Source organism: Neltuma alba, unplaced genomic scaffold (assembly GCF_004799145.2).
Source record: "Neltuma alba isolate B1F8T4 unplaced genomic scaffold, ASM479914v2 tig00006329_pilon, whole genome shotgun sequence".
NCBI lineage: Eukaryota > Viridiplantae > Streptophyta > Magnoliopsida > Fabales > Fabaceae > Neltuma > Neltuma alba.
Genome location: NW_021634427.1, coordinates 59,962 through 87,675, shown reverse-complemented (window position 1 = coordinate 87,675; position 27,714 = coordinate 59,962). Strand labels below are relative to the sequence as shown.

General features: G+C 30.1%; 1 protein-coding gene, 3 long non-coding RNA genes and 1 other non-coding gene across 5 annotated transcripts; 2 read left to right on the top strand and 3 right to left on the bottom strand.

Moving 5' to 3' along the window:
• The first annotated feature begins 5,971 nt into the window (after positions 1 to 5,971).
• On the top strand, positions 5,972 to 6,931 carry LOC114750114 (uncharacterized). The gene is made up of 2 exons (XR_003740620.1): positions 5,972 to 6,636; positions 6,726 to 6,931. It is a non-coding gene; the product is annotated as an uncharacterized LOC114750114 (long non-coding RNA).
• A 7,448-nt stretch (positions 6,932 to 14,379) lies between these two features.
• Positions 14,380 to 15,104, top strand: LOC114750116 (uncharacterized). The gene is made up of 2 exons (XR_003740621.1): positions 14,380 to 14,645; positions 14,790 to 15,104. It is a non-coding gene; the product is annotated as an uncharacterized LOC114750116 (long non-coding RNA).
• On the bottom strand, positions 15,029 to 15,507 carry LOC114750117 (uncharacterized). Its single transcript, XR_003740622.1, has 2 exons — positions 15,239 to 15,507; positions 15,029 to 15,213 (listed from the first exon to the last, which is right to left on the bottom strand). It is a non-coding gene; the product is annotated as an uncharacterized LOC114750117 (long non-coding RNA).
• Positions 15,508 to 16,007: 500 nt separating this feature from the next.
• TRNAN-GUU (transfer RNA asparagine (anticodon GUU)) lies at positions 16,008 to 16,081 on the bottom strand. The gene has a single exon. It is a non-coding gene; the product is annotated as a tRNA-Asn (tRNA).
• A 3,969-nt stretch (positions 16,082 to 20,050) lies between these two features.
• On the bottom strand, positions 20,051 to 21,935 carry LOC114750118 (reticulon-like protein B14). Its single transcript, XM_028938655.1, has 5 exons — positions 21,757 to 21,935; positions 21,101 to 21,281; positions 20,763 to 20,892; positions 20,537 to 20,606; positions 20,051 to 20,407 (listed from the first exon to the last, which is right to left on the bottom strand). Exons 1-5 carry the CDS (start codon positions 21,851 to 21,853, stop codon positions 20,238 to 20,240), a joined length of 648 nt encoding a protein of 215 aa, XP_028794488.1. The 5' UTR covers positions 21,854 to 21,935; the 3' UTR covers positions 20,051 to 20,237.
• Positions 21,936 to 27,714: the final 5,779 nt, after the last annotated feature.

Sequence of the window (27,714 nt, the reverse complement as noted above, 5' to 3'; positions counted from 1 at the left end):
TAACAACGAAGATGACTGACTTCCGGCATGTCCAAATGAATGATCAGTTGTTGACTTGGTGACCTGTAGAAAAAACTTCGCGAAGGACAATAGAATAAAATTATTAATCCAAATATTCTACAGAAATCGATTTCCATACCAATTCCCCAGCACATGGAAAGCTTTCTTGGAAATGAAAGCGTGTTTCGCCTGTAACCACCCAAATGGCAAACACGTACTCAGCGTCCTGACTTTGTGTTAAGAAAATCCTCAAATTCCTGACTCACATAATACAATTAATTTATGAATTTGAATTCTTCCCAACTAATATCAACTCAAAGGAAAATGATAACGACATTAACGGGGTCTCTGGAGAGAAGGAGAACGAAGGGATGAATGAATAGGCTTGAACTGGAACTCTAGACTGTCTGTGGGCTTGGGCTTCAAATCGGCTCACAGTTCATTGCGACGAATGATCTTTTAATTATTATACTGAAAAAATGACGGAAAGAGTCTAAATTTTCTATAACATGGATAGATGGATTCACAACATGACGGGGTGGCTTCAGAGGTAGTTTTATTGAGTTTGGGATGAGTACATGAAAATATTTCTTCTCATTCTTATAAGTAACTAATAAAATTTTTACTTAAATTAGTTAAAATTATACAAAAAATAATTTTTGTATAGGACTTTAATATATAAAGTGCCAATATACCCCTCTGGTCTTTCATATAGGACTTAATTGTTGAGTTGGTTTTGATTCTAAACATAAGACTCATTTATCATATTTATCAATTTTTCTAAATTACCCATATGGATACTCTCTCAACCATAATCAAGTAGAACAGAGAAGAGGATATTAAAAAGATGATTATGGTGTTTTAGGACAAACATGTCACATTTTTTATAATTAACTAGCTTACCTAACTTCCTTAATCTAATCAAATTAGTTAAATTGGTTTTATATTAAGGATTGGAGGAGTAATATATATCCTATAAGTTTATCTTTATTTTGGTTTTATGTTATGTTTGGATTGAGAGAAAATGAGAAAGGAAGGAAAACTAGGAGGGAAAATGGAGAGAGAAGTGGTTTTTCCACTGTTTGGATGAGGGAAGAAAAGTGTAAGGAAAGAAAAGGTGGGAAGAAAATAAGATGAGTCTCATAACCCATTTTCCTCCCAAGTTTTCTCTCCATATATGGAGAGAAAATGAGAAAAATAATCTCTCTATCCTTACATATGTTCTTTCAGCAAAATAATACTTTTTTATTTTTTTATTTTTTTATTTTTTCACTTTATTTATTATTATCAAATCTTTCTTTTGTGTTTGCTTGATTGAAAAATAAAATAACTAAAATTACACAAATCTTTCTAAAATGAACTGAAAAGAAAATAAGTACAGTTATTGTTATGGTTTTTTTAGCATTACATTATACAAAATGTTTTTTCTTTTTTTTTTACAAAATTATTTGATATTAAAATGTAATAACATGATAATATATCTTTATCAAATAATTTGATTTTAAATTATATGATTATGTTAATGTAAATATGGTTTTTCATTAAAATATTTAATTTGATTTTAATCAAGATATATTTTGATATAACAAAAAGATTATTTTAGTCATTCATATATTTACTCATTTTCTTTTCTTTCTGTTTTTTCTTGTTCATCCAAATATGAGAGATGATAATATTTTCTCTTCAATTTTCTTTTCTCTCCATTTTCTCTCTTCTTATTTTCTTTCCTCTCAACTTTTCTTTCCATCCAAATGAAGGGTTAGACCTTTAAATTTCAAATCATATGTTTTGGTTTCTCAATGGTAGAATAATTTAAGTTTTTATTGAGTTAGAGAGACCTATGTTTTAAATAAAAAGAAATTTAAAGAACTAAAACTTGTAATTTGAAATTTGAAGGATCAAAACAAAAACAAAGACAGACTTGAAAAACTAAAAAATTATATTAACCTTTTTATAAAATATGAATATTATCATAAAAAATTATTTGAAGTAATATATTTTTTTAATCTTTCAAAATTACTCTTATTTTAATTTTGGTTATTTAAATTTTAAATTATAAGTTTTAATTTTTCAAATTTTTTATTTAAAATATTGATCTTTTTAGTATGTTAATAAAAACGTGAATCATTTTTGCTTTTAAGACACTAAGACTTGTGATTTGAAAATTAAAAGATTAAAATAAAAATTACATAAATTTGAGCAAACTAAAAATTATGAAGGTATTTAAATAAAAACTAAATCATAATTTTAAAAATATTTATACAATATATAAAATAAATATGTAAAAAAATTTGTTTAGTTTGATTGAGTAGTGCTTCACTCTCCTACGTTGCCAAGTACCCCTGTATCTTTCGGCCAAAAAAAAAAACCCTGTATGTGCTCAAATTATTTTGGGGTTTCACAATCAGTACTAGCGTGATAGTAGAGGGGGGCATGAGGACGAGGCGGTGGGTGAGGTGATGTTCCGGGAAATTTCGTGGGAGAGTAGGTGAGGTGTCCCTTCTCTTGTCACTTGTCAGACTTCACTCATTACAAAGCTATTGTTCGCACTTGGCAGACATTTCAACATGTTGGTCCCCACATTTTTGTATTTTTATTGGCTGCTTTCTTTTTAACCTTATCCCTTCCCTTTAATATCTGCTCATTTAGTAACTTTTTTAAAAAAATTTATAAGAGGTGTTTAGTGTTGGATAAAAGTATTTTTAATCAAAACAAATTTTTTATATTAAAAATATTTTTTAAAATATGATTTAGTTTGCATATTAAACACTCATTTCCTCGCGTGTTATTTATAAGTTTTAAATTTAAAAAATAGTATGTTTTCATATAGAAGCATATGTTAAGACGTGATTTTTTTAAGAGAAATTATAATAAAATTTTAAGGAAGAAAAATAATTACAAAACAAATATTAGAAGTTATTATTTTTTATTCTGACACTTGTTATTATAAGTTGCTTATGTTATTATTGGAAATTTTTAGTAATTAATTTTTTTCTTGAGATTTTCCATTTTTTTAATCTGTTATTCTTTTTAACTAATTATTTGTTATTCACAAATTAATTATTTAAAACTTGTAATAAATATCAGAGGAATTATCATTTTGGTTTTTAATATAAAAAAGGTAAAAGTGTAGGCAGCCCTCGGCTATTTTTTCAGGAACGTTTGATATCTTAAACTATTAGATGTCGTAATTTTATCCCTAATCCATTAAAATTAGTGTGATTTCACCCTAAATTAACGGACTGAAAAACGTCTGTTTTTCTTCCCTTCAAACCCGTGCGGCTCTTGCTTTCTCCTTCCTTTCCCTTTATTCCTTTTTGTGCTTTCATCCACCTCATGTATACTCTCTCTTCTTTTCCTGTTCTGTAATTACTAATTTGTATCTTCTCTTTGAAAATCCCTAATATTTTTCACTTCAGCAACACTTTGACTAGGATCCTCAATTTCTTGATGTTCCTCTTCCCTATTCCCACTCTTTGGGTCGATATTCAATTTGGTTGGGCAAACTCTTTTCTATTTGGCTTACCAACATGATTAAAGTTTGTGTTTTTAATAATTTGTTATTACCAAAAAAAAAAAGAAGAAAATTTGTATGAGTTGAAATGATTATGTAGGAAAAAGGGTCTTTTGCTGGGACCTCATATTGGGATTGAGGTTCTTTTTTTATAGACACATTACTACATGAACAAACTCTTTTCTTTTCATAGTAAAATGGTACTCCCTCCGTTTCTTATTATAAGAGATATTTGATGCTTATGGTATGTTCCTATATATAAGAGACACTTACAAGTTGTCTCTACTTTTTTGTGTTGATTTACTATTTTACCCATATTTATTATCTCCAACTCACACTCTCTCTCCCTCCCACTTCTCTTTCTTTTAATAATTTAATTGTTCTCTCTCATGCTCTCTCTCCTTATTAATGAGGGCATTTTTAGAAAAAATTATACTTTTTACACATTAATTGTTCTTAACTAATTTTAACTGTTTTTTTGATCAACGTACTTCGGTTATTTGTCTTTTATAATAAGGAACGGATGGAGTATTGTGGTGTGGGCTCAAACCGCTTTTTCATATGAAATAATTTGTGTGGTTTTGCAATTTCTTGAACGGCGTCACCAAAGTCAATGAGAGAAGGCGATTCCTTTGCAAGACCAACTCGAAGATCTGCAACAATCTGGAGAGTGTGGTTGTGGATGATGAGAAAAAAGCTTTGGCGATGGAATTAAGTATTCAAGAAACAATCTGATGCGTTTTTCTTTGGGACGACCAGAGATCAAGTCCGCAGATTCAAGAGGACGAGGATGATGTGTATTTGGTCAATCTCAGTTTTAGACTTTTTGAAATGAACGTCACGCATTAACAACTGATTGGACGAGGAGAAAACGGAGGTTTTGAGTCTGTTAATTTCGATTGAAATTGCACCCATTTTAATAAATCAGGCATAAAATTGTATCACTTAATAATTTGAATGCTCCTCGAAAAATAGTTGAGGGCTACACTTTAACCCATAAATTATTTGTAACATATCCTTGTATATCAAAAAATATATTAAATTGATAAAATTTTATAATTTTATTTTTATTAAAGTTTTTTTTTTAAACATTTACAAACCACTCTCATATCTCTCCCTGGTTTCACCTTTTTAAATGAGAATCAAATAATTGGGGGAGCACTCAGGCGCGTCCATTTTTTTTATTTCTTATTTTTGACCAGGGAGACGCGTCTATTATATAATTAAAGTTTTTATATTATTATATTATTTTATCATTCATATATTATTACGCACGTGTTATTATTTTTTATTAAATATATATTAAAAATAAAGTTCGAAAATAATTAAAATTTTCAAAAAAAATTTTAAAATTTAATTATTTTTTATACATGGAAAATTTAAGTATTTTTATTCTCAAAAAATAGGTTAAAAATTACTTGTATATAAGATTAAAAAAAAAAGTAATACTCGTATTTTCTAAACTCACCTAAATTCAATTGAAATAAGAAAAAAGGAAGGGAAAAAAAAATAGTAACGGGAAAGTGCGCTGTGCCGCTGTGCGCGGTTGTTGATTCCACTCGCTTTTATCGATTCACTCAACTTTTGCTTTCCTTGGAGCGTGGGTCTACTTTTTCGTACCCTTTTTGGCCTTTCTTGCCATCTCTCGGATTCCCATTTGCCCTTTTCCTCTTATCCTCTTATCTCACCCCCATGCGCACTCTGACTCATATAAAGTTAAAGCGGCATTCATATATTAAAATATCTTTTTGTTTTTGCCAAAAGATACTCTAAAATTATCAATATCAAAAATTAAAAGTTCCATTTTAATATGAGATAATTAATCTGTAAGTCCCTATAGTTTTAACCGATTTTGAATCAGGTCTCTATAGTTTTATTTTTTTTATTGGATCCTTATACTTTCACATCTTTTTAATTAGGTCCTTGTATTTATTTTTCTTTTTATGAAATCCTTATAAGTTCACCTCATTTTTAATTAAGTCTCTGAATGTTTTACTCTTTATTTTATACATTCTAATAATACTATTCTATAATCATAAAATAGTATATATTATTTAATATTAGTTTATAAACAATAATATTCTAAAAATAATGAATTATTATAATAATTTTATTTTTTGCCAGCAAGAAAATATTATTTGTTCTAAAAAATTTATCTGAATTAATTAATTATATTACTTATATTAATTTAATTTAATTATTAATATTTTATATTTTAGTAATCTAATTAATTAAGTTTATATTTAACTAATAAATAAAAATTAAAACAACATGGACCTAATTAAGAATTTAGGGAAATTATAAGGATTTTATAAAAAAAATACAAAGACCTAATTAAAAACATGTGAAAGAATAAGAACCTAATAAAAAGAAAAAAAATTATAAAAACCTAATTCAAAATTAGTTAAAACTATAAAAATTTACATATTAATTAACTTTTTTAATATTGACCTTTTAATATTGAGGTCCAGAAAGTAAAATTCGATGACAACCCTGGAGGAAGCTAAGAAAGAGGAGAGGAGAGGAAGTGAAAAGCCATCTGTGACCCTGAGTTAGGGTTTTGCGGAGACGCATATATATAGAAAATAATAGGGTTTGGGAGTTGATCTGAGAGCGGCGAGATGAGGGGAGAAGTGATGGGTGTGGGAGTCTTGGTAAGAAAATAAACGAAAGATTTGAATATTTTCTCTGGAATTTTCTTTCCAATGCCTCCCATGCCCCTCATTTTCTCCTTCCTCTACCTTCCGCCATCATCCGTCCCTGTGTCTTCTGCATCTGCTTCAGGTGTATCATATCTCAGTCTGGTTCACTGGGATAAATTAAATCACAGGTGTGGGAGGTTTGGAAAGAGATAGACAAATATTTGTGCATATATACCACTCAATTTTTGTCTCTTTTTTTCCAATGCCTCCCATACCCTTGATGGTCTTCCCCTTTACATAGCCTTTTAACTTAACCATGGACCAGAGCTATTCCAGCTCACCAATATCATCTTGTTCTTGTTCTTGAGGTATGCATATATTATAATCTGTTATTATTGGCTCATCCTGCAGTCTGATGTGTCTGATCTGCCTTTTTTAAGCATACAGACGGGTCTGTTAACGTTTGGATTGGTTTATGAGGTTTGTGTAATCTGATTGTTTGTGGCTGTAAATTTGAAGCTTTCGATCTCTTGTACATCTGTCAATCTTCAATTTTTTTTGTTTTGTAGCCGGACTAGAGACAGACAAATCTTTCGGGAGGAGTAACAAAATTCCTAAAATGATCCTCAAAACAAAAAATTATTTACACTGTATTTCCATCAACATATTATGAAGATTATCTCTTTCCTTTTGGATTTCTTGAAGCAGAGAAGATCGAAGCTGATGGAATATGATGTTTAATTGTAATTTTTCACTGAAGACCGGAAAAAAAAAATAGATCAAGAGCGTGCATGGAAAAGATATGAAGGAGCATCAGCATAATTGTAATATAAACTTTTTTTTTTTTTACCAGCATAATTGTAATATAAACTAGATCTTCCGAATATGTGTGTTGTGTATCGCAGAAGATGAACAGGATGGTTTGAGATGATTCTAAGACCGAAGGATTTTATCTTTTTTATTCGAAAAATAGACGTTAGATATGGAAGTTGTTTAGATACGGACCATTTTTTGCAGAAATCTGAAACCGTTCTTCTTGTGATTGATTTTTAATACGCTATGTTGATAGATAAATACTTCCATCAGCATCCTGGTAATTTTCTTCAGTGTTTATAGTATTTTTCTATTTTTCATAAAAATACTTCCAAACAAGCCAATTATATGTGTGCGCGCGCATATATTCGCTCTTTTGTTTCAGGACAGTTTATGCAGATTATGAATATTAATTTATCATCTAAATTATAATTATAATTAAGTACTCTTTTGGTCTTTAATATAAAATCTATTTAACTAATTTGATTAGATTAAGAAAGATAGGTAACTTAGTTAACTATAAAAAATATGGTACGTTTTTTCTAAAATATCAAAATTATCTTTTTTAATACCTCATCTCTTTCTTCTACTTGATTATGGTTGGGGGTATCTATAGGGATAATTTAAGAAAAATGGATAAATATGAAAAATGAGTTTTATATTAAAATCATTTTTTTTAATATTCTATTTTTTTTTTTACTTGATTATGGTTGGGGGTATCTATAGGGATAATTTAGAAAAATGAGTCTTATATTTAGAATCAAACTAACTTAATAATTGAGTGTTATATTAAGGTAAGGACCGGAGGAATATTATGAAGGGAGTTGATATTGATGTTACTATGTTAGTTTTATATGTAAACATATTTTCTATGTCGATTAATTTTTCTTAAGTTAATATTTTCTCATGATAATGAAGTAAGAGAGAGAGGAATTTAAAGAGGATGTTGGAAAAAATTTATCATATTAGTTGACATAACTAACATAATCTATTAAAATTAGTGAGTTAAATTTTACATCAAGAGTGGAAGGGTTGTTATTTGTTAACATGAAGTCTCTCAGGCACCCGCTCTATTAGAAAAGTATTTAACGGGCGGTTCCGAAGCTAGGCTCATTTCGCCAATTATCTTTTACTATATGGGCGTTTGAAAATGTTTTTAAAAGTGTTTTTTAAAAGTATTTTTTGCAAAACGTGACATTCTTTTACATATTTATTATGTAAGCTGTAAAAGTATTTTTAAAATCAGTTTTTATCTAAACACTTCTTGTAAGTCCCAATATTTTTTTTTTTCTTCTTCTTGTATAAAAACTGGATGTCCACTGTTACAATTACAGCATACTAAGAAATAAGACATGCTTAACCTCTTGTCCTCTTCCATCACTCTCCACCGCAAGTTTGGGTGGTTTTTTTTTTTTTTTCCCCGCCCTCTCTTTTGTATAGTATTGCAGTTTCCATTTTAAAAGAAAATAAAATTTGGACAAAAATACAAGATCTTCAAATGAACGAATGCCGAGCGAATGGGATCAGTTGTAAACAATTGATGCCTTCATCAATTAGATCTAACTACAATATTTTGATCATTCTTTGTTAGTACTATTTTCTTATAACAATTTTAAGAGAATCTAGATAATGATTACATCAGTCAATTTAGTTATACTATTTATAATTCACAAACAAAATTTTATATTTAGAATCGGTGGTAGTATTCATTATATCAACAGCATTTTTAAAATATTAATATTTTATTATAAAATAAAAAATAGTGGTCAAAAGTAGAAAAATTGAAATAATAAATATAAAATTTAACTTAAATATTTTTATAATATATTTTTTGGGGTTTGAATGAGAATCATAATCTTTATCAAATATCAACTATTTAAATCTAATATTTTTATTTTTTTAAAAAAAGTATTTTTTTAATAAATACATAATTTAAAATAAATATAACCGGTTAACTAAAAGTTTTTTTTAAAATTAATTTTTTATTTAAAAATTATTAGTTAGAAATTTTAAGTTTAAATCATTAAAACTAATTTTAAAAGTTCAAATTTCATGTCACTCATGGGTTTTTTTTTTTTTTTGCCAACCACTCATGGGTATTATTGTGGCCATGAGTAGTCAAATTTGAGAGGTGGATCTGGATCCTCTCAAAAAAATTTTTCATCATAGTCTTATTTTTACTATTGGATTAAATAATAAATAATTCAAATTTAATATTTTTAAAAAATAATTTTGTTTTTTTCTAATTTATATAATATAATAATAATTTTATAATATATAAAATTTAAACTATTTATGATTTGATACAACCGTACAAATAAAGATAAGATTCTGAAATGAGAAGAAAAAGAGAAAGAGGGGAGGATCCAGATTCTCTGAGAGGTGCGGTTGTCACTCAGTTGTCAGTGTTGGTTTACTGTGCAAGAATAGCACAATCGTCGCGATGTGCTCTCACTGCTGCTTGTGGTCGTTCTTATCTTTATTTTAAGTGATTTCTTATTTTGCAAGACAAATTTTTTGAGAGGAAGAAATGTTTAGATGAAATCAAAATTATAATTTTAAAAATATTTTTATAATATATAAAAAATTTATTCTGATTAGTAAAAAAGTGCTTAAAGCACTTTTTAAAAAAGCCAAACGCTCTCAGATTTGAATTTGAAGGTGCTCCTCGTTTTGTTCAATTTTATAGTTATGCTCCTTAGTCCTGACCATTAGATATGATCAACACCGTTAAAAATTAGTCAAACACGTTTGAGGAAGCTCTGCTCTTTCCTTCTCCATCATTCTACCGACCCCCTTCCAGCCACCACATAGAAACCTTCCCTTCCTAATATCATTTTGCCATAAAATCCTTAGCTTTGTTTAGAAACCTAATTCAAAAATTATAAGGATCTTTAAATTAATTTTTTATTTTATAAAATATAATTTAGATTTTTTTAATTATTTACTATAATTTTAATCTCTTTCTCATCTCCTTTTTTTTAAAAATTATTTCTCATCTTTTTTATTACTCATTTTCTCCCACATACCCACTCTATAAGTAAGAGTGTTTCAAAAAATGAAGTTGTATTTTTTTTTTTTTACATATTGGTTGTGTCTAACTCATTTTAAACAATGTTTTGAGTCGCATGTTTGATACTTATATTTTAATTAGGAGAGAGTGGTATCTAACATTCTCATTCATTTTTTTTTAGATACATTCATCATTCTCATTTCATTTCTCAGATACATTTATTGTGATAATCTTATTTTTCTGGTACATTTAACATCTTAATATCATAATTCTTTTGGGTACATCCGCCACTTTAAAAATTTGGATGTTAGAAGTACCCAAATATAAGATAAAAATTGTGAATGCAACATAAATAAGATTATTGTGATTGACGCACATGAAAAATAAGATTCTGTACTGGATGTACCTTTATCCTAGATAGAGTTTTATCTTGTAAAATGTTAAAATCCAAATCACTGAATTGTATGCTTTAAAAGAAAACTATTAAAATTAGTGAAATGTAATAAATATGTAGGAAATGAACTTTTTTCTCAAATATAGCCTCGTTTATGGGTGGGTGGGGTAAGAGTGGGAAAAATGTATGAAAAAAGATATGAGAGAGTATATTAATTAAAAATAAAATAAGTAACAATATATTTAATGATCAGACAAATTCAAAATGGATTTTATAAAAACGCACAGATGAATTCAAAAATTTCCAACTTATTATAGTAAGGATGGAGAGAGGCAATGATATAACATATAATTAGTAAGAGTAAAAATAGAAAAAGTGATTAAAATTTTAAGTATCGTCGAACCGTATTTTACAAAGAGAAGTGAATAACTTCAAATCTGTATTTTCTATTTTGTACTACCTCCGGTCATAATTATAAGACCCAATTGACTTATTTGAGGAGATTAAGAAAGTAAGTTAAGTTAGTTATTTGTAATAAATAAATGTTGTCATTCCTAAAATATCCTTGCTAATTACTCCCTCCGTTCCTTATTATAAGAGACATTTGATGCTTATGGCATGTTCCTATATATAAGAGACACTTATAAGTTGTTTCTACTTTTTTGTGTTAATTTACTATTTTACCCATATTTATTATCTCCAACTCACACTCTCTCTCCCTCTCACTTCTCTTTCTTTTAATAATTTAATTGTTTTCTCTCATGCTCTCTCCTTATTAATGAGGGCATTTTTGGAAAAAAAAATTATATTTTTTACACATTAATTGTTCTTAACTAATTTTAACTGTTTTTTTGATCAACGTACTTCGGTTATTTGTCTCTTATAATAAGGAACGGAGGGAGTAAGTATATTGGCTAGAATTATTATTATTAGAAGGATTATCTTGGAAAAAAATGCATAAATGTGAGAGACAAAATGGATTGGGGTTTTATAATTAGGACCAAACAAAAAGTCAAATGGGGTCTTATAATAAGGATCAGAGGTAGTATATAGCAACAGGAGCTTCTATTTGTCAAATCCCAACGGATCAAGGATCCAGAACTTTCTATGCAAACTCATGCTCCGTCCTCCTTGTTAGAAACACAACTATTAAAATCACGAATTTAAAAATGTCAATTAAATTTAATTAAAAAATAATAAATATATAAAACATATGTACCTTTTTATAATTATACTCTTATTTACAAGTCGAATACATAAAAAATATTGAGCAAAATATATTAAAAAAATAATAAGTAGTCTTAGTTTACAATTTTAGATGAAAAATATTTGTTTCTGATATTTGACATGTAAAAAAGCAAGTTGTTTCTTATTTTAAAATTTACAAAGACGGGGGGTGAGAATTTAGTGGGCCAGTAGTGGGTCAGCCCAGTAAGTGTGCATTAGGGTTAGGTGGAATATATCAATATAAAAGGAGGACACGGGAAGGGAATGATAAGGAGGACACGGCTGATGTTGAGGGGAAAAGCCACGGTCATGGGCGGCTGGGAAAGAGATGAGCCCGAGAACATCTCTTCTTCACAACTTCTTTTTCCTATGCCTCCCATGCCCTTGATTTTCCCTTTTCTCTCCTCTCCATATCGTTCTTCCTCTTCTTCAGGTATACACACACACACACGTTACAGGAATACCACTGCATCTTTCTTAGTTTTCAGTTGTTTGATTTGATCTCTCTTTTTCTGCCTCTATATTTTGTTAGTGAGTTAGGGATCTTTTATTTTCCCCTACACCGAACGCTTTATGAGGTTCTTTTTAGATCTCAGCGTTTGTTCTCATCACCTTTTAATCCCTTTTGCCTCGGCCCTGGAGAATTCATTTTTACATACAGGTTTTGTTTTGTGGAAAGCAAAGCGGTTTTTTTTTTTTAAAAAAAGTTATGATGAAGCATCTGGTCCTTTGTAATCTAATCTTTTTTCACCGCCTTTTATAACCAAATCAACCAGTGAACTTGGATTAATTTTTCTTAAATTACATAAATACAAGGGTAACCTAATATTTGCTCCTGCATAATTCTTCTCAAGTGGGTGATACTCGATTTGCTGACAAGCCTAATGTTAAAATGGTTAATACTTCCCGCGCATAATATATAAGAAGTTACAAGAAGTTGATTAGAAGAAAATTTTACTCTAAATTATAAGAAATTAAAAGACTCAGAGGGTAATTAAAGATTATTTTTTAATGAGAGTTTTAGATGTGAGAGAAATGTAAAGCACTTTTCATTCACATTATTAATAATAGTAAATTAAGTTTTATTAATTTTAGACCAATTTAACTACTCAATTGAAAACCATTAAGGTACGTTTACTTTCTTTAATTTTTAATTAAGTACCTGTGCATTTTTTTAATTAAATTTTTTTTGATATAAAGACTAAAAATGTTAATAGAAAAAAATTATAAGAGCTAAATGATTTAATTGAGAAAAAAACATATATCAAATTAAAAACTGAGAGAAAGTAAAAATAGACTAGGGGAAGAAAAGAGGAGGGGAAAATCAATAATCTGATTCTAATTTGATTTGGAGAATAAAACCTAAAACTATTTATAAAAATGATTAAAATAAAATAGAAGTAATAATATTAATTTTAATAATAAAAAATGTTAAAGTAGTAATAAATTCAAATAAATGATAAACTCAAATGTTATTTCATTTGTAAGAAAACTTAATTAATCAATCATTATTTCTTATCCTGTATTTCATTAATAACATTTCTTTATTGGTAAGAAAACTGAACTTATAAGGCTATTATGGACCGGAAGGACTATTGCGGAAGGTTATGCTAAATGCATGAAAAATCCCACCTGCTCAAACCAAACCTGTTGGATTCACGAATTTTGAGTCGGTGGAAAATAAGTAACAGCGAATTTCGTAAAATTTTTTAATTGAAAAGTTAACATGGAAAATTTTTAATTTGAATCTCATTTATTGAAATTTATAGCATACGTATTATTATTTTTGATTATAAATATAAAAACTAATTAACTAATTTAAATAGATTAAAAAATAAATTAAATTAGTTATTTATGGTAAATAAATATTATCTTTTTTAAAATATTTTTATTGATCAGGTTTATTAGTTAGAATTATAATTATTAGAAGGACTATATTAAAAAAAATAAATATGAAAAACAAAATAAATTAAGATTTTATATTTATAATTAAAATAAAATCTAAATAAAATTTTATATTAAGAATCACAAATATTATTTCTTACGGTAACCAAACGGGTTTGAACCATATTGATTGTTTAAATGAAAAATAGAGACATACGTCATTCATGACGAAAAAGTACAAGCACGGGGGAACTTCGAATCAATACATCCCATCTGTAAGGAAAATTAGCTGACTTCAGTTGGTAACAGTTAATGAAGAGAAAAAAAAATTAAAAATTAATTTTGCAAAAGTAGATTGAAACGAAGGAGGATTACGTAAGATTCTTTTTTTAAAAAGTAATTATTAAAAGGCATGAATAACAATTTAAACAGTATATAATGACAAATTTACAGGACATGATAATTTTTAATACTTATTTTATAATTTTTCTTTCCTAGAATCTCTTTGTAATTCTCTCATGAAACAAACCATTATTGGCTCAAGAGAAATCTTTTTTATAGAGAACCATACTTTTTCATAATTTTACTTAATATTTTTGTTTTAGGATCCCATAAATCTTAACTCTAATAACAGTTTAATAGGTTTTAATAATATTAAATTTATAAAAAATTAAAAAAATAGAGACACAACAACAACTCACACACTACGGGATGAAAACGTTTCATAAATTATAATCTTATTAGGACGAATGTTTTAATCAAAAATAAATTAAAAGATCAAAATATTATTAAAATTTGAAAGATTTGTCGTGGTTACGTGTAAAGTAATAAGTATTCCTGGTGAACACCACCCGCAGCATCGTGGATCTTGGGGCGATGTTAGTGGGTTTACTTTTGCTTTGTTTGATAAAGGGAATCCCCACTAGTGGGTGAAGCCAACGAGAAGCGTGAATTAGGGTTAGGTGGGAATATAAAGAGGGGAATATGGGGAGTGAAACGTGGAGATGACGCGGCCGATGTTGGAACGGGGAAAGTCACAGGCGTGGGTGGCTGGGAAAGAGATCATCAGAGAATCTCTCTCCTTCGCAACTTCTCTTTCCTATGCCTCCCATGCCCCTGCCTTTCCCTTTCCCCTTCCCTCTTCTTCTTCTTCGTCAGGTGTGTATGTTACAGAAGCCTATTGCATCTTAATTACTTAGTTTTGAGTCGTTTGATCTCACTTTTTCTGCCATGAACCTCTATTTCGGAATCTTCTATTCTTGTTTATGAGTTAGGGATCTGTTGCTTTCTCCGATTTGTTAGATCTGAATGTTTGTTCGCTGGCGGCTCCTTCTCCTGTCACTGCGAATCGTCTGGTCCTTTATAAATATGAACCATATTTCTTGGGCGAAGCATAATACTTGCTCCTGCAAAAAATTTTCCCGACTGGATCATACTCAATCTGCTTTAAAACGGAAAGATCCAATGTTAAATTGTTAATATTGCCGAAGGTTTTGCTATGAACGGGAAGACTCAATTTATTCGTAGTCTGTGTGAATGACGTGTTAAGCTAGTAAACAACATTAAAGAGGTGAACTGTAATTCCCCAAAAAAAAGAAGGTAAAATATAATTTTATCTATGATTTTCTCCTCCTTGGTTTAATTTCTCAGATGTGCGAAAGTAAAAAGATTGTGGACGTGACAAATAAGATCAGGAATACAACTGCATCTGCATCTTTACTTTAGTCTTGAAAAAATAATGCGATTTTAACAATGAGCAAGCTAATTTATAATATGAACAATATATACGTTTATCTCCTCGCGATAGAACACGATTAAATTCATGTTGATTGAAAAATATATAATTTCATGGCAAAAGGTACAAGCAGGGGAGAACTGCAAATCAAGTCAACAATATCCCTTTCCACCTCTCTACTGTGAGGAGGGTGATCTAAACAATGGGATCGAGAAATCTGATCATGAGCCCTAACCGAAAAATAAGCTTATCCATTTTCCTCTCTCTACACAGGAAATTAAGGTTACCAACAGGACTCCCTTTGTCCGAATGAAGGAAGGAAAGCTTTTGGGGTGCTTGGACCTGTATGTAAGGAAGGTGAATCCGTGTGAATGCCAAGACGTTTAAAGTGAGGGGAAATAATCGGGTGTTTTCATTGTGTTTGTACAATTTCGTAAACCAATGCCATCCAGCATGGTGAACGACAATCAAGATCTATCTAGAACTTGTAATGGATCTGACGATCTATTTTTTGCCAACCCAAAACTTTACTTTTTGTTTTTTGGTACAAGAGAGCGCCTAGCCCAAAAAAGATATTGTTTGGGATTCAATCCCCGCATGACCGCAAAACTGAATGAATCATTGGTCCAAGTAGCAATTAATCATTGGCCCATATCAAGGCTGTCCAACTAGCTTCACGAATTCGTTAAAGCTTATTGTGAAAGAAAAGGCCCAGAAAGCAAGAGCCCAAAAAGCTGTTCGTAGTGTTGGCATTTCGTGTTATGAGTGGAAAAATAAATGAAAATCGCTAGAAGGAGGGCTTGAACCTCCGACCTTGTGGTTAACAGCCACACGCTCTAACCAACTGAGCTATTCCAGCTTGTTGTCGTGGAGCGCTTCTTTGCCATAAGTGGTTTATTCATTTACCCCATGAAACATGCTATGCGTAGCTGTCTCATATCAGTTTTTTTTTTTCCCCCCAAGAAAAATTATATTGGAGGAATACATGTGATGTGGCTTAATACTATTATTAAAAAAAAATCAATAATAAAGTTATACCCTTTTTCCCCCCAGTTAGTTGCGTAATATTAAAGTCTCTTCTCGAATTATAATATGTTGTCTAGATCGCTGCCCTATCATCGTTTGGTTAGATATTGAAGTTCATTACTGTGTCGGGTACTTGTTAATATCGGAAATAAAAAAGAAATTAAAAAAAAAAAAACATATAAGAAGAGACTTCTTTTCGGTCGAAAATAAAAAGAGAATAAATGTGCTATGCCACTAACCTTTGATCTGGATGATGCTGAACTGAGATATTCCACTCGCACCAAGTGCCTGACTTTTGTTATGCCACGAAGAACCGCGAAGGTGAACTAAGAAATCTTGATTTACTTGATAATTGCTATCTTCGGTTTTTAATATAATATCTAATTAATTAATTTTTTTAAAAAAAGAAGGTTACAAAATTACTTAGTTATAGCTTATGTAATATGATCTTTTCAAAATACTTATATGTATTATTAAATTATATATCAGATTATGAGTTGGACAAATTAGTTTAGAAAAAAATAATAAATATAATACTTTAAGATAATTTATTTAAAATTTTTTAATCTTTTTAAATTAATCAATTGAGTCTTGTACGAACGATTGAAGGTAGCGAAATATAATTAACTAACTTTTCAGTTATGTGTAATTAGCCTTGATGCAGAGGAGAGAAGTATGAAGTGCTTATATTATTAAGGGCTGAATTTTTTTTTTTTTGACAGAGCTGGTTGATAGTGTATTTGTTATCACAGGAGAGTCAAAATATGGTTGTACGGTGTCATCAATTTTACAAGGAACACACCTGTGATGTGGGTGATGAAGCAGATCAACCACCACAGGCAGCGCCGCAAGCAGCGGCGGACGACCTGTGATCGCGCTTGGACGCGGCGGCTTTGGCAGCGCGGTCGTCATTGGAGGCGCCATCTGAACAGAAGAAGATGACAGCAGAGAGAAGTGAGAGTGTAAATAAAGCAGCCCACAACACAAGAATTACTGCTCCGACTTCATCGCCGCCGTAGCTAACAGCACTTTCATGCTCTGTTAATTTCTTCAGATATTTCCATTCCCTCCCCATCTAAGCAACAAAGTCCTTGCTTTTTCTTCCTCTTCCATCAGAAACACATCTTAAAGTAAAAGATCTGCTACGTACAATGTATTTTCTGGCCTCTTGTCCTCTTCGGGCCAAATTATTTGCTAGACATGTAAAAGTACTGTTTTTTTATGTTTATTTTTAAATTAAATCTTGAAGGCCATTGTCTTCTCTATCCCTTGCTTTCTTTTTTATTCTTCATTCTCCTTATTTCTTGTAGTTTTATAACATTGATGGAATTATCGTTATTATTATTAATTAAAAAACATAAGACCCTTATTTATGTGCAGTAATAGTTAAACATTATTTACTGGATCTAACTTGACTGAATGTTATCATGGGCCGAGCAAAATTTTCTGGCTACCATGGATACCTTTCTTCTATGATAATTTTCATGGACCCCTATGCATGTGGCAATGCATTACAAATGAATTTATGTGAAGTATTAGAGCCATATTTTTTCTTGGTTATTAGAGGTTTAGGTTATATATGTATATATTTATCTAGATTTTAGCTAAAGTACAGGTATTCTCCTATTACAGGTAATCTTATTCAAGGCACTTTAAGGCACTTAATATGAGTATCTTTTTCAATGGGAATTTGAACCTTGATTCTCCACGTTATGAGAGGTTAGTTCCTTCTACTAGACCCAACTCCTGTTATTGATTTAGGCTTTGTTTGGTTCAACAGAAGGGAGGGGAGGGGAGGTTAATTAAAGGAAGGGAGGGGAGAGGAGGTTAATTAAAGGAAGGAGATGGGAGAGGAAGGGAGTTCATGGTTTTGTTTGGTTGGAGGGAAGGAGAGGGGAGGGGAGATTTCTTGTTTGGTTCATAAAAAGAGGAGAGGGAATGTAATTATAAATTGACAAATATGCCCTTATCTCTATATTTAGACTGATATTTTTATTACAATATTTATGTCAAAATTATTATTTCTTAATTTATCAATTTCAAAAAAAACTAATTACCTCATTTACATGTGATAAAAAAATGATAAAACTAAATAAAATTAGAAAATATGATAAAAAATTTAATATTCTGTCTCATTAATTTTATAAATATATGTATTAATATATATATATATGATATGTATATATCATATAATTATAACATGCACATTATGATATGTATATATTAATATATATGCATGTTATCTGAGATTATAATATACACACGCTATGATATATAATTATAAAAAACACATGTTATGCTATGTATATATTAATACATATGATATGTATATATTATAATATTATAATTATCAAATATTATTAGTGGCTAAAAAGAGAAAGATGTGAAAAAAAAGATTTTTAATAAGATGAACAAATTTGGAATATTAAAAAGTTAGTATGGGTAGTTTGGTCAATGTTAAACATAATATTTCTCTCCCCTCTAAAAAACCCCAAATTTGGAGGGGAGCATGGGGAGGAGAGGGGAGCACTAAAAGACAAATTTCTTCCCTATCCTCCCCTCTATTTTTCCCAACCAAACACACTTATCTCCTCTCTTCCTCTCCCCTCAAAAATCTTCCAACCAAATAGAGTCTTAGATTTTAGGGAATATAGATGTGTACATATAGTGGGTGGGAAAAGAGGTCCAAATCTTATGCTTATCCAATGGAGTGATCCAAATAAATAAGTGGCCCAGATATGTTCCCTGCATTGATTCCTACATTTATTTCAATTAATTTGTTTTGCCTCCCCCTCTTCTCTTCCCTTCTTTTTCACAAATCTTTTAATTTTTTGTATTAATTAATAATATCACATGAACAACCAACAACTATTAGTCCTAGCAGGAGGGGTTTTGAGTAGCGGTAAGCAAATCAGAATCGCAACCGAACAATTTCTTTTTTTTTTGTTTGATTAATTTGATTTTTACTGAAAACTGAATACTCATCCCAAACTTTGACCCCTCAATCACAAGGTTTTGAGTCCGATTTCGTGTTAATACAAAAAATGTTTTTGGCAGAGCAATGCCATAAAAATACCTCAGAGCTTGAAACAAAAATATATCCAAAGAAATGAAAATTTTGAAATATTGTAATTAAGAAATATTTACGAACCTTGATTGCTCCTATTTTGCCTTAATATTTCGCACAAACACGTGTCTATGGTAATTTTCATGGACCCTTGTGTGTATGGTAATGCATTACAAATGAATTTATTTGGTGGATGGGAAAAGAGGTCCAAATCTTATCCTTATTAAATGGAGTGATCCAAATAAAGAAGTGGCCCACATATGTTCCCTGCATTGCTTCCTACATTTATTTCAATTAATTTGTTTTGCCCCCTCTTTTCTTCCCTTCTTTTTCATAAATCTTTTAATTTTTAGTATTAATTAATAATGAATAATATCACATGAACAACCAACAACCATTAGTCCTAGCAACAGGGATTTTGACTAGGGCTAAGCAAATTAGAACTGAACAAAAAACTAAATAAATCTGAATTCAATTCTGTTTTTTTTTTTCCGGTTCAGTTAATTCAGTTCTTATCGAAAATTGAACTGAAAACCAAATACCCACCTCTAAATTTTTGGGCCATTAATCATAAAGTCTTAAGTTCAAATCCATGTAAATGCAAAAAAAGCCTTTGAGAGAGTTATGTTATAAGAATAGTTCAGAGCTTAAAACAAAAACACATTGAAAGAAATGAAAAATTTTCAAATTTTGTAATTAAGAAATATTTACGAACCTTGATTACTCCCATTTTGCTTTAATACTTCACACAAACACATGCAAAGATTCAATCAATTACAACAATTTCAAAGCCTTGTTTGAAATTTACAGAGCTAATAATACAGGAACACGAAGCACACATACTTGATCGAAGTGAAGTAATGGGGAAATTAAACAAATAAAATGAAATTTTCAATACAATTATATATGTCATTATATTAATTTATTTATACTTCTTTTCTTTGACAGGTCCTCTTGGAATCTTGTTGAGAACTGTAGAGTCCAGTGTGCTCATCAATCTTCTCAAGTCTTGGTTGCCTTTGCTTGCCAGATAATCCACCTCATACTCATATCTCTCGTACATCACAGGTAAGCTCACCATGCACAGAAACACTTCATTCCCCAAATCAAACAATACCAGAATAATAATCAGTAATTAATTAATTAATGGGATTGAATGAGAATTTTATTTCTTTTTTAAAAAAATATGATGCATAGATTATCAGTTTCAGCAGATCTTACAGAAGTACATCAGATTCAGAGTGGTGAAATAATTCCCAATGGCTGACATGATCCATAGACCCGCGATCGTCTGAACAAAAAAATTAGCACTCAAAATTAAACTTGATGTTAATTAATTACCAGTTATTTCTTTGGTCCCAAAATAATTAAGGATCAATCAAATTAAAGTATATATGAACGAAGATAGTTATGAATTGCATTTTAATTAATTTATGAGTATATATACCGCAAAGAAGAGGGAGAGATCTCTGCCAATGGAGATCTCATAGAATTTCCTCAAGAACCAATTGACTCCTGCACAGAAGTGTCTGACTGTGGATTCTGAGATTTGAAGATCATGAACACCAGGAGGACCCCTGCCAACAAAAAGAACATCAAAGATGTACAATTTGCCAAAAAGATTATTTTTTTTATATTAATAACCATATGATAATAGATAATATTACAGCTATGTCAGATTTAAGTATTATCGGGTTTTATCTATAAAATAAAATCTGTGACTTCAGTAAAAAAAGTATTGAGTTTCTTTCATTCGACCTAACATGAAATTAAAGAGATGCGTACCAAGTGATGAGTCCGGCGGCGTTGTACCAGAGGAAGAGGATGAGCATGGCGGCGAGGAGGAGGTGACAGAGAAGGGTAACAAAGGGATATTCCAGTCCCTCAAAGAGGAACCAAATGAAAGTGAAGGCTCCCACAATTGCCCCTGTCTTCTTCTTATCCTTCCATTGCATTATATCTGCCACTGCAAATTCATATTCATGCATATCTTCTTCATTGTTCTGCATCTTTCCAATATTACGTGTCTCTAATTCTTCATATGTGTAAGCAAAATTCTTTTGCAATTGAACGTATTATTCATACGAAGGAACTAAAATATCTTTTATTTCTTGTTGTGTACGGTTGCCTTCAAATGTATTTGTGAAATGTCACGTTATGTAAAATAATAATAATAGACTATTTGGTAATTATAGTGTGAATTAAATATCATGTACACGAGGTTTGGAGTTTTAAATAATTAACATGAAGAAATTAAGACCGATGCAATTAATGAAAACATGCTTCCAACGCTACAAAAATTCAATATTTCCTTCTCACACGCTAATTTTTCCCAAAGTTTATAAACATGCAAATTGATTAATTAAAAAATGTTAAAAAAAAGACAACAAAAAAGAGAGGCATATATATATATGTGTGTGTAAAGCTAGAAAGTGTCTTACAGCTTCCGCCACCAAGGGCGGCGTGCAGTGATCTGTCATAACCAAAAAACCTGCGCGGTTTAGAAGATTCATAAGAAGAAGAAGGACGGCCTCGCATGGTGAGATATGTGTGTGTATATATATATCCAAACTTGTATTAGATTGGCTCTCCGTTGTCTATGATGATCGATGATAATTCTCAGTGGTTCATTTGATATATAAATAGTTACAAGTCTGAGAGAGGAGGATTGAAATAATGTATATATTGTAGGGTTTGTTCTAAACTTGGGGACAAAGATATTAATATAATTCAACATCACAGAGATATTCTCATGCAGGAAAGGGATGCCTTTTGCATGCCCTTCAAGCTTTTTAGTTCCCTCCTTCTCAAACACCTTTCACCTACTTATCCTTTGTTTTCTTCTTCTTGTTGGTGAAAAAGAAAGGTTCTTCTTCTTCTTCTTATTTTATTCTGTTCAAAAACTATTCGTATGAACGATGAAATGGTTATCATTCATATATAATATTATTCCGCTAAATTGCACATGATTCCTATATATTTTCCTGTCAAAATTGACATTCACTCTCCTTGAAGTTTTAAATTTTCGTGTACATGGCTAAACAATTGTATGTGATTTGAAGTTTTCAGAGATACATTTTCGATGGATTAAACCTAGTTCGGTCAGGCCCAAAATAAGCTTTTTAAATTTTGGGACTCAGTTTCTTGTTGGGGCTAAGTTTATGCCAACATGAATAGAAATTTTAATAAAAGTGTATTTTTACCTTTTTGAATTATATATATAATTATAATTTGGTTATTTAATTTTATAAAGAATCTTTTCAATGTTCTAACCATTAGTCTCAAATAATAATTTTTTTGTGACAATCATTGTCGCTTTTAGGGATGTTTAACTTGTTTTGTCTCTGTCTCAGTCAATTCGGGATGAGATGGGATGGGACAAAAAATTTTTTGAGACAAGATGACTATGGAACTGGATAAAACAATAACCAGGACTGGACAGGATGCAGGACAGGGTCATCCCGTCCAGTCCCGTACACTAGTATTTTTTTTAAAAAAATTATTTATTAATAAATATTAATAATAATAATTATTATTTTTATAGTAATGTTCAGCTCTTGAGTTACAGTATTATCTTAACAAAATTTCCTTTCTAAATAAAATAATTTATAAAGCTATTATATAGTGTTTTTTTATAGTATTTTTTTACAGTATTATTTTTACATCTTTTTTTATGCTATATGAGCTTTTTACATAATATTTTCTTATAATATTTTTATCTTTAGAAGCCTAATAAAAAAATTATAACATAGAAAAATTCATAAAAAATTATAGTGTTTTTTTTTTTAAATGAGGGGAACAGGATGATGGGACACAGGATGAAAATCTCGTCCGATCTCTGTTCACTGGGACAAGACTAGGATAAGCCTATCTTGATCCCATCCCGTGAATAGCCCTAGTCCCTTTACGAAATTAAATTTAATATGTTAATATTTGTAAATATTTTGTCATTATTTAAAATTTTAATATCATATCTTTTTTATGAAATTAATGGTGTTTGGATTATAGGACCAAGAAGAAAATTTATAAAATTAAAAGATGGAAATAAAATTTTGCTTGAAGTTAAAGATTCAAAGATACTATCTTACCTTTGACCGGAAAAAAAAAAACCCTTTTACCTAAGATTTCAAATCTCGAAATCTTGAATAATAATGATAAATTAGTTTTGTTCATGATGACATCATTACACACAATTATCACTTAGGACAATTTTTTTTACCTCAATATCACCTATTAGTGCAATTCAAACTTCCAAATTCCATGCATTATCATAATTACATATAGAATCGAACGTTGTTACTCATGGTCCCCTCTACATTGTGCTATTAATTATTTTTTTCATGTAGTTTAATGATATTTATATGATACCACATCATTTTGGAGATAAGGGAAGAACCATTATCCAATAATTTTATTTTAAAGTGACTTCTTTTATTTGTTATGCGTATATATTATATTTATATGTATCAATCTCTATCATATCGAAGATGAAACTTGTAGCAAATTGGAGTCTAGACCCACTTTAAAAATGGAGGATCTACTTTAAATTGATATGGCCATAATGTGCAGTATATTTAATAAGAAGTGCCAATTACATTATTAAAATAGTTACTTTATTTAAATAACAAATTGATTCCTTTGATTTACTTTTTTCTAGAGAGCATAGGTCCCGATACAATAATGTGAATAGTTGGATTCTTCCTAATGCTATTACCCTTTTTTCCAAATTCAAAATGGCAGAATCTTATGTTTTCGTTGATTAAGAGGAAAATAATTGTCATAAAAATGATGTAAAAATAAAATATTATAATTTACTTAGACACATTATGCTTAACACATACATTACATTCTTTTACACTTTTAGTCATTAAATTAGAGCTACAAATTAAGATAACATAAATTAAAAAATTAACTGAATTACACAACTGTAAGCATATAAATAGATAAAAAATTATTTTATACACTTTAAATTTCCAAAAAACAATGATATATAATGGATAGAGTTTTAGGAAGGATGAGAGTAAGGTTCCAAAAGATTGAATTAACATTATTAAGTCCTGACAATTTTTTGAAATCTGAGTTATAAATAATAATCCAAACAATAACAAATTCAGAAGTTTTAATTGGAGAAAGTTTTTCCATTAAAAATTTTATTAGCGAGAAAGGCCTAATAAATTCTTGTATACAAATAATGCCGATAGTCTGCAAATTTTATACATACTATGTTTAGAAATTAGATTTGAGCTACTCTCACCGATAAAATTTTCAATAGGAAACTTTACTCCAAGTTTAGTTTTAAAAGTAACTCTTAATTTTGACTAAATACATATTTACAACTTTTTAAAAAAATAAAAATAAAATCAAACTATCATTAATTCACTCTTTTTTGACCTGATCAATTCACTGTTTTGAGACTTAATTCTCCCTAAGCTTGTGAATATCATTTTAATGAGTTAGGGCAAAACAGTAAACATAATGATTGGGAGGGCTCATGAATTTTGACCAAAGGTAAAACAAGTCTTTTTCACATTTCGCATCGCCGAAAGTCGCTAATTAAGCGTGACATTCTACAGCAACTTTGATTAGCCTTTTTTTTCCCACTTTCAAGATTCAAGATTGTGACTTGAGAGTTAATAATTCTAGTATTACCTTCCAAATTTTATCTTATTGGCCAAAAAAAAATTATCTTAGTTCATTCCATTCAAGGACCACATTAGTGATGATGATAATTCTAAATTTATTGACAAATAGATTTTAAGACTTTGACAATTTATATATAAAAATATTTATGTGTTTCTGATGATCTCTGTTTCATTGGTGGACTCTAGTTGAGGTTAATCATTTTCCAACATATAGGAAATAATATTGGTTTTGATTAATAAATTGGTATATTAGTGAAATGATGGAGGCAAAGCAATGCGTCCCCACTCTAATAAAAGCAGACCAAATAGCCAATTAAGGCAACAAAGTGCTCCGCAAAACCATGTTTTGAGCCATCCATGCCTCCCTCTTTTTCAGCCTATTGGGTTAATGTAGTCTTGGGAAGAGGACTAATGATAAAATTTTCAAAAAAAAAAAAGGAATTACAAATTCGGAAATTTAAATTACGCATATTCTTACTTGCAACACTCTGAATCGATATTTACAACTTATTTTTCTGAATAATTTTTTTCGGTAATCTAAGTGCTATTAATTTGATCTTTTGGGATTTAGGAAGTGTTTGAATAGAAACCAAACTATGATTTCAGAAGTGCTTTTACGGTTTACGAAATAAATATGTGAAGGAATTTGTCTCGTTTTACAAAAAAGTACTTCTGAAATCATGGTTTGGAGGTTGCCAAACACCCCCTTAAAATGTCATTCTCCTCACAGTTATAATATCAAGGCAGACACTAGAAACCTTGACATGAATAAGCTAGGGATTTCTATTTGTTCATCTTTTTGTCTATCTAGAGATCTCTTGTTGGTAGACTACCTAATGACAAAGGAATGAGTTATTCACAAGCATGCCTGTCTACAGCAACATTCACAAAGTAATTTCCATTTTGCTGCAAACCCCATTGTCCTCCCACTGTGTCTATAAATAGTGAAGAAACCCACCACACCTTTCAGCAACCAACACATTTCCATTCACCACAGATCCATCTGAGTCTCACATTCATTCAACTCTGAGACTCACTTTTCTTATTATTCTCAGAAAATAATGAAGATCCCATATGTGACACTCTGGGTGATGCTTGTCCTGCTTTCTGCAGAAACACAGGTTTCAATGGCAGTGACCTGCAATGCCCTTCAGCTCAGTGCATGTGCGAGTGCCATCACTTCCTCAACCCCTCCCACGTCTCTGTGCTGCACCAAACTCAGAGAACAGAGGCCATGTCTTTGTGGGTACATGAAGGACCCTAACCTCCAGAAGCTCGTCAACTCTCCTAATGCCAGAAAAGTTGCTGATGCTTGTTCCTCTCCATTCCCCACTTGTCGATGAAACCTTCCTTTTTCTTCGTTCCCTAGCTTATTCTCTTTCAACACTCCACAGTACATCTTGAAAAGAGCTATTAATTAGATTGTTCAGGGTATGATCCTACACAGTTTCTGGGTTCTGTTTTGATTGAAGTCTGGCCGGTCGTATTGTGTTTTGTCTGTCTTTTTTGCGTCGATACTAGATGTTCTGAGGTGTTATAAGTACGGTGTAGTATCTCATACACTTCAAATGTTCGTTAAAATGTCAGGTAAATCAGTTGTAGATGAGCCTCCTATCTCGTATTTGCTGCTCATATCTTATTCTGAGAGAAAGGAGCACTTTGTGACAACTATGATGTAGTATCTTAAAATGTTCGTTCAAGTGTCAAGTTTCTTCAACAGTCTATCTTACAGTGATAGTTTGCAGCTTATGTTTATTTTGATTTTTGACAGAAAGGAGCACTTTTTTTTTTTAAATAAAAGGATTATTTGTGTAAAAAGAGAATTATACAACTAAAGTCGACATTAAAGGAATTGGGCAAAAAGAAATGAGTAAAACATCATTTGTGCAAAAAGAGTAACTAAAAAAAGACTGAAATAGTATGTTAACGTCCTATGTCAGGATGCCATTGGAATTAGAAGCGCTTAATTGCATTTGCTTTGGGAAGAAATGGAAGAATTTTTTAAGAATCCTATTAATCCTTTTTTTTTTTTTTGAAAGATGGTCAGAATTTCATCTTGATTTGAATCTTATTGAGAGGCCTACTATATAATTAGAGATTGTTTGAGAAAAAGCCTTATACCTTTACATTAATATCACGTTTAATTTAAGAAAAATAAAATTTTTTTTACTAAAATATCCCTTTGAGATGACATAATTGCTCATCAATTAATACTAACTAAAGCAATTGGTGGTAAGACCATTTCATTGACATTGTATTGTTCTTCGATCATTTTAGTTAAAGTTGTCAGAATAGACTGAGCTTATCTGTTTAAGCCCTTTTAAGTAAAGAGTCGGGCTTATATTTTAGGAGGTTCAAGAAAAAATTTGACTTAAAAGGGCTAGTCCTTAAGTCCTTTAAGACACAGAAATAAAAAGGCTAGCTCGTGAGGGTCGAGAGCTAGTCCTTTTAAGCCCATATATATATATATATTATCATTAAGATATTTATACAATTATGGATTGGTTTTTTATGGATAAGTTTGAATTAGAAAATTATTTAGAAAACCCAATACTTAATCTATATAATTGGAAACAATTAGATGTCTTGAACTGGTAAAAGGATAATTAAAATCAATTTCCAATTCTTTCAAAGATTGCAGTTGATATTCTTAACATTTTAATCATTACAGTAGATAGTGAATTTTCCTTTACCATCAGTTCACATATCTTAACAAAGTATAGAAATTCTCTTATTTTAACAAAAGTTTAGGCTCTC

What these genes read in the sequence shown, in the direction of transcription:
- LOC114750118 (XM_028938655.1), bottom strand. Translation starts at nt 21,853, where the DNA reads ATGCGAGGCCGTCCTTCTTCTTCTTATGAATCTTCTAAACCGCGCAGG. An exon ending in CGCCCTTGGTGGCGGAAGCT is followed by an intron (nt 21,282 to 21,756) that starts GTAAGACACTTT and finishes ATGAATTTGCAG; the next exon opens with TGGCAGATATAATGCAATGG. An exon ending in GCCGCCGGACTCATCACTTG is followed by an intron (nt 20,893 to 21,100) that starts GTACGCATCTCT and finishes TTTTGTTGGCAG; the next exon opens with GGGTCCTCCTGGTGTTCATG.